Raw genomic sequence first — 7,319 nt, forward strand, 5'->3', positions numbered from 1 at the left:
CACCACTCATTGCATACAATTTTGACTCAAATGTTTTCCTACAACTCTTGCTCGTATAGAAGCGAAAAAAAGACAAACAGACCACCACCCTTGTCGAAAGGAAAAAATCAATCATCAGACCTTTTCACCTTTTGCGGTATTGGTGGTGATCACGATCCGATCCCCACAGGGAACACCTTCATGTGCAACGTGACAGAGGCACTTATACATCAACTCCAAACCAAACCCACTCAGGACCCACCCCACCCCTCTCTCTCTCCACCACAGCCTCTCTCTATAAAAATATATCTTCTTCCCAAATTATTAGCCTTCATCCCTCATTTTTCAGTTCAAGCTCTCTGCCACTCTCCCATGGTTCGAGTTTCACTCTCCCAAGGATGCCCTCGCTTCCGGAACTCCAAAACTCCCTTCCAAGGTTAATTATCTGCAATTCATCATTCAAATCATTACCATTTAGTCTTTTCATTCTTCTTTTAAGATATAATGAATTGTGACAGGTGGTTTGGGATATTCCGGTGGTGGAAGCAAGGAGATCACCCTAACAACCATTTGGAAGATGGCGGCGGCGGAGGAGGAGGAGGAGGAGGAGGAGGAGGAGGAGGAGGAGAGGAGGAGAGTCCCATGTCGGAGAGCTCTCCGGTGGAGTGTTACGCTTGCACACAAGTGGGAGTTCCAGCCTTCCACTCCACCAGTGTTGACCGAGTCCACCCGCCCGAGTGGGAAGCAAGTGCCGGTTCCTCACTAATCCCAATACAGTACAAGAACCGTCACGACTGGGCCGGTAACGGAGGAGAGTCGAAATTGAACCGGAGGAGGTCGTTGAAGGGTCCGTTGGGGCGAGTGATGGACCCTCGAAGCAAGCGAGTGCAGACGTGGAACAGAGCCTTCCTGTTGGCGCGTGGGATGGCGTTAGCCATAGACCCGTTATTCTTCTACGCGCTATCGATAGGGAGAAACGGAGCTCCTTGTCTTTACATGGACGGTGGGCTGGCTGCTATCGTGACGGTGCTCCGGACTATGGTGGATGCGGTGCACCTTTGCCACCTCTGCCTACAGTTTCGCCTTGCTTACGTGTCCAGGGAATCTCTCGTGGTTGGTTGCGGGAAGCTCGTGTGGGACGCAAGTGCCATCGCCTCTCACTACCTTCGCTCCTTCAAGGGCTTCTGGTTCGATATCTTCGTCATTCTTCCCGTCCCCCAGGTAGCTTCCTTTCTCGTACTCCCTTACGCTGGCACATGGATTCCACGTGTGTCAGCGTACGAGAATGAAACCTATCTTTGAAACGTGGCAGATAGCTATTTGTTACTTTTGACATCGTTAAACAAATCGGATGCGTTTGGATCCGTGAATCGTCGGACTTGAATCGGAATCAACGGTTCTGATTCTATGAGTTGAACTCAACACCGGATCGAAGGAATGAAAAAAAAAAATTTGGCGAATTTTGCTTTCATTGAGAGTCGAACTCAAGACCTCCCGCTTACTAAACGGGTGCTCTAACCAACTGAGCTATGAAAGCGAACTATTTAAATTAGAACCGGTTTTATTTAATCTTAATTTTATCCAATTTCTGTTCAATGACTCACAGATTTTGAAAAATCTTTGCTTCTGACCAAATTTCTAGGATTCAACTGATTTTGATCTAATTAGAATTGGCAGCAACTAAGTTGGTACGGGACCTTCGCCTCAAGAAGTATGTGATTTTAAGTTTGACTCCTCTTATCTCCTTGGGGCTACTCACACAGGGTGTTTAGTGCTCTTCACTGCTTTCGGTGAATTTTGAATGGTTCTCATTCAACCTTGATTTGTGTCAACCGGTCCACGCAGTTGTCAGATTAGTATGGACCCCTGGGACTAGTCAGGCCGAAGGCTTGTATACCCACTGTTAGTAAAAAAATAGAATTAATGGAAACTGATCCGATCCCCGACGATTCATGATGGAGAGATTCCAACATCAACATTGTTCATGTGCCTGTCATTGGTGTGGCATGAATAGGGAACCCTCTTCCTATTCAGATTATAATGGGTCTTATCTCATGGGCTCCTCTCCTAAATTTGATTTGGGCCCTAGTTAAAACTGTGGTAATGGGTATTTTTATCTTCTAATTTGCTCAATTAATTTTAATTTGTTGCAGGTGGTTTTCTGGTTGGTAGTACCCAAATTGATAAGGGAAGAGAAGATAAAACTGATAATGACAATCCTTCTATTAATGTTCTTATTCCAATTCCTCCCAAAGGTCTATCACAGCATCTCCATCATGAGGAGAATGCAGAAGGTTACTGGTTACATCTTTGGCACCATTTGGTGGGGCTTTGCCCTTAATCTCATTGCCTATTTCATTGCTTCCCATGTAAGTGTTTTGATATCTCTTTCATCTCCAGGAAAGCTAGTGACATGCCTAATCCTCTTCCAAAAGTATAATAAGCTTTTAATTTGTTCCAAATAATGAAGGTGGCCGGGGGCTGCTGGTATGTCCTTGCGATACATAGAGTGGCTTCATGCCTTGGACAACAATGTGATCGAGGGAAGAAGTGCAAGCTATCCTTGTCTTGTGCCGAGGAAATCTGCTACCGGTTACCACTGAATATATTCGCGACCCCATGTAGTAATAATTCAACGGCGGCGCCACCGATCGGAATCCCAAATGTACCAGTGTGTCTAAATGGCAATGGACCATTCCGTTATGGAATCTATAAATGGGCACTTCCAATTGTTTCTAGCAATTCTATTGTGGTTAAGATCCTTTACCCAATATTTTGGGGCTTGATGACTCTCAGGTACATTGCTCAAACACTTAAACCATCTAGTATTATTTTGGAATTCATTGGCTAATTTTTACTTTCATTCTTTTGTTACAGCACATTTGGTAATGATCTTGAACCTACAAGTCATTGGCTAGAAGTGATATTCTGTATAATTGTCGTGCTAAGTGGTTTAATGCTTTTCACTCTATTGATTGGGAATATTCAGGTTAGTTCTAATTAGCTAAATATGATCTTTTAGCTAGCAAGCTCGGAATGAACTTGAAGGAAATTAATCCCTCCTAGCTATTGGGATCACAAGACCTAAACGAAAATTTTGGTCACCCTTGCCATATATATAGGTGTTTCTGCATGCGGTCATGGCGAGGAAGAGGACGATGCAATTAAGGTGTCGAGATTTGGAATGGTGGATGAGGCGTCGACAATTACCTTCTCGTCTGAGACAAAGAGTACGCCATTTTGAACGACAGAGATGGGCTGCTATGGGTGGAGAAGACGAGATGGACTTGATTAAAGACTTGCCTGAAGGACTCCGACGGGATATTAAGCGGTACCTTTGCTTGGATCTCATCAAGAAGGTAAAGAAAAGAAAATTGAGGCTGTGTTTGGTATGCATACTTGTAATAGATTCTGAATCTAGCACATATTCTGAAGAAAGAAAATAGAAAATAATTGGATTTTAGAATGCATTCTAGGCCCAGAATCTATTCAGAGAATGTAAAACAAACAAATATAAGTGTAGCGTACTTCATCATTTAGATAAATGAGAACATGATGTGCATGCCCTCTCACACTCTCGACACTTCTTCTTTTTTCTTGATCATGTGGGTCCCCTATATATGAACCGGAATACACTCTTTGTTTTCTTTGCAGGTTCCTTTGTTCCACAACTTGGATGATCTGATCTTAGATAACATTTGTGATAGGGTTAAGCCCCTAGTCTTCTCTAAAGATGAAAAGGTACACAACTACAAATCAAAAGCACAAGTGATACATAATTTCTCTTTGAAATAATCTGAAATTTTTTGTTTTTAATTTCCTCCCCTTAATCAATTCCTGCTTCTATGTATGTAGATAATTAGAGAAGGAGACCCAGTGCCAAGAATGGTTTTTGTGGTGAATGGTCAGTTGCGAAGTAGCCAAAAACTAAGCAAAGGCATGGTAGCAACATGTATGTTAGGCCCTGGGAGCTTCCTAGGGGATGAACTTCTTTCATGGTGCCTTCGCCGGCCATTCATCGATCGTCTCCCTGCTTCATCCGCGACATTTGTGTGTGTCGAAGCAACTGAAGCATTTGGTCTAGAAGCACATAATCTTCGGTATATCACCGAGCATTTTCGATACAGATTTGCTAATGAAAGGCTTAAGAGGACAGCTAGGTACTACTCCACCAATTGGAGAACATGGGCAGCCGTGAATGTACAATTTGCTTGGCGCCGGTACTTGAAAAGAACAAGGGGTCCTATGATTCAGGCAATGGAAAATGGCAATGGCAATGACAATAGCAATAGTGATCGTCTCCTTATGCGCTATGCGGCATTGTTCATGTCTCTTAGACCGCATGATCACCTCGAATAAGAAGAGCTTGGTGTTCGCTTGGATTTAGTATCTATCCAAACCCAAAAATCGTCTAGTAGCTCCTTAGTAGGTTTTTATTATAAGGGTTATATCAAATATATATACAGGATCACAGGAGGGGATGTCACACGGTTTGAATTGAAAAACATATCAAGAGTTTGAGAAGAGGCGTAATAAGGGCAGTATGGCCATCATTTATCCTTGTTATTATCATAAAAGAAATAATCCATCATTATTTATATAATTAATTCAGTTTTTATCATTTGGATTAGTTTATTACAATGACTGCATGTAAGCCAAGGAGGCTTCCCCTCACCCCACCATGGGATGTGAATGGTGCACATATCCCATGGTGGGCTTCTCCTCACCCCACCATGGGTTTAACCTATTGAATTAAGCTATGTTTGACTGTAAGAAGAATTAAGCTATGTTTGACTGTAACAAGAATTAAAGGAAACAGAAATGAAATTTTTATATTTGAAAAAAAAAAATCACATAATCGAAATATTGAAGACATGGGAAAGAGATCTCACACTATCACGCCTAGGGATCTTTTTCCCTAATTTTCTATTCTCAAAAGGAAAATAAAATGGATTGAACGTGTTTTATCAAAATCAAGGTTCTAACACTCGGGAACAATCATGGGATGGTGAAAGGTCGATATCATTTCAATATCAATCTAGATTGATCTTGATTGGATCATGATAGATCTACCCCTGTTTTTTCGAGAATATTGTTTAAGGTGGTATGATCATGTTCAGAAGAGGTCTTGGGATGTTCTAGTACGGATGAGTGATCAGATCAAGTGGGACAGTTTTGGAAGAGTTAGGGGTAAACCTAAAATTATCATCGATGAGTTGGTAAGGAAAGATATGAAGAAGCTAGGCCTTGACCCTAGTATGATTGTGACATCAAACAGAACTATGTGGATTGTGGACGACAAAGATCCTTGTTACCGACTATGTTTAGGTGGGCTAGACTGGAGGTGTTGCAATGCTTTGATTCATTTCTTTTCTTTTTTCTTTTCCCATTTTCCCTCTTCTTTTTGTTATATTTTTCATTGACTAATCCATGTAGCCAACCCTATTTAACTGGGAAAAGATCTAATTATTGTTGTATTATGATTTTACCCTTGAACTATACATATGTATTAGGATCGAAAGATCAAGATCAATGATCGATCAAAACTGATACTATTCCGACCCAACCAATACCAACCGATCCAAACCTAAATTTAGAACATTGATCACATTTCAATTGAGTTGTCACCTTTCCTAAACTTGTCATCAATCTATAATTAATAGTGCCGGTTGGCAAGTGCATCAAACCTTGAGAAATGTTTGGTGCATATTTCATGTAATTATCGGAATTCTTAAACATGTATGAGGCACCCTCTTCCTCATTTTTCTTTCTCTTTTTTTTTTTTAATCATAAGCACCCTGCTTCTAAATGACAAAAGTTTGGCTATTCAATCAACATTACTGTTTCAACAAGAAACAACATCACTTTCAATGGTCAACTATGTCAATCAACCTCTTTTTTTTCTTAATCATTGGTAGTTGTTATGGTTTACATAAGTTTTATCCCTTCTAAATGACAATTTTTGTGGTTACATCAAAGTTATTTTCAATGGTCAACCAAAGTCAAGGAACTTTTTTCCCCCTTAATTATTGATTTTTTTTATTATTTAAAATAAGCTTTATCTCTCTTAATTAGCAAAATTTTGGGATAAGCAGTGAGTAATTGGTCTTTAAGGCTTTAACCTAAGTTTAGGAAAGGTCACTAATTCGATCCTCATACTCTCCACCTTCTTGAAAAATAGTAATAATAGCAATTGTATTCTCTTCATTGCTCCTCAGTGGGTTTCTATGCTGGCCCCTCAATGCCTCCTCCCTCTCCTCACCTTGTTTCAATGTTTTTTCATGATATCCTTTTCAAAGGCTCGAAATTGTACATTAACGGCATGCAGAAGTCAGCGAAACCCTCCCATAAAAAATAATATATTACTACTTATAAATTTCCTACAAATAAAAATATTTTAAACTTATTTACTTACAATTAAAATTTACAAGCTAGCAAGCTAAAATCTCCAGGACAATATGCTAAAGACCGTGGATTTATTGTAGAAAATTTTCGCGAACCTCATTTACCAAAATGAAATAAATAGGGACAAAGCAAATTTACTAAAAAAAATTACGTTTACAAGGTATTTTACAAAGAAACAAACGAAGCCTCATTAAACTACAAAAATAGAGTATACTTAGTCATAATTAGTTTGATTTATTAATAGATTTGATACGTCACGTTCAACAACTACGCAATAAACAACAATGATAGAGAGATTTTTTTTTGGTGAAAACAATGATAAAGAGCTTACCAACCAATAAGAAAGGTGAATGAGCTTCTAAATCAAGACATAAAATACTCAAGTTATTAGCACTAATACGCCTCCCACTATTACGTTATTAGTTTAAGTACGAGGGTCGGTAAGCTGTAATTAAATATTATTGGGTATAACTGAATAAATTAGAATCACACCATTCATTTAGGATGTGTTTGCTAGTCATTCTTTTTCAGAAATGACATATCGTGGCAAAATTGGAATTTTCAGTTTTTGTGTCAAAATTCCATTTTAAAATAGAAAAATGGTGTTTAGTGAACCTATTTCATAGATGGTTCAAATGGCTGTTACATGGGTATTTTGGTAAATTAACTGTGTGAGGTTTTCCTATAAATTCATAGTGAGAGCATCTGTAATCATATTCTCTATTGATAGTGAAGCAGATCTCATCTCATCGTGGATACAGGAAATCCTATCGAATCACATAAATCTTTGTGTGCATTGTGTGATTCTCTAAATCTGAGAGCTAAGGCTGCGTTTGGTAACGTTCTTGCTCCAGAGACGATGTTTCGTGTCAAAACAAAAATTTCAATTTCTATGTCAAAATATCTTCTTCTTTTTTTTTTCTTTTTTTTTTTTT

The 7,319-nt window shown here is 39.3% G+C and overlaps 1 protein-coding gene and 1 non-coding gene across 2 annotated transcripts; one reads left to right on the forward strand and one right to left on the reverse strand.

Moving 5' to 3' along the window:
* Positions 1-287: 287 nt before the first annotated feature.
* LOC122090592 (cyclic nucleotide-gated ion channel 2) lies at positions 288-4,600 on the forward strand. Its single transcript, XM_042660233.1, has 8 exons — positions 288-415; positions 498-1,200; positions 2,133-2,348; positions 2,450-2,775; positions 2,857-2,968; positions 3,102-3,338; positions 3,634-3,720; positions 3,835-4,600. Exons 1-8 carry the CDS (start codon positions 378-380, stop codon positions 4,336-4,338), a joined length of 2,223 nt encoding a protein of 740 aa, XP_042516167.1. The 5' UTR covers positions 288-377; the 3' UTR covers positions 4,339-4,600.
* TRNAT-AGU lies at positions 1,443-1,516 on the reverse strand. The gene has a single exon. It is a non-coding gene; the product is annotated as a tRNA-Thr (tRNA).
* Positions 4,601-7,319: the final 2,719 nt, after the last annotated feature.

The sequence above is a fragment of the Macadamia integrifolia genome, chromosome 10, assembly GCF_013358625.1.
Source record: "Macadamia integrifolia cultivar HAES 741 chromosome 10, SCU_Mint_v3, whole genome shotgun sequence".
Lineage (NCBI taxonomy): Eukaryota > Viridiplantae > Streptophyta > Magnoliopsida > Proteales > Proteaceae > Macadamia > Macadamia integrifolia.

What these genes read in the sequence shown, in the direction of transcription:
- LOC122090592 (XM_042660233.1), top strand. Translation starts at nt 378, where the DNA reads ATGCCCTCGCTTCCGGAACTCCAAAACTCCCTTCCAAG. An exon ending in CTCCAAAACTCCCTTCCAAG is followed by an intron (nt 416 to 497) that starts GTTAATTATCTG and finishes GAATTGTGACAG; the next exon opens with GTGGTTTGGGATATTCCGGT. An exon ending in GCTTGGATCTCATCAAGAAG is followed by an intron (nt 3,339 to 3,633) that starts GTAAAGAAAAGA and finishes TTTTCTTTGCAG; the next exon opens with GTTCCTTTGTTCCACAACTT.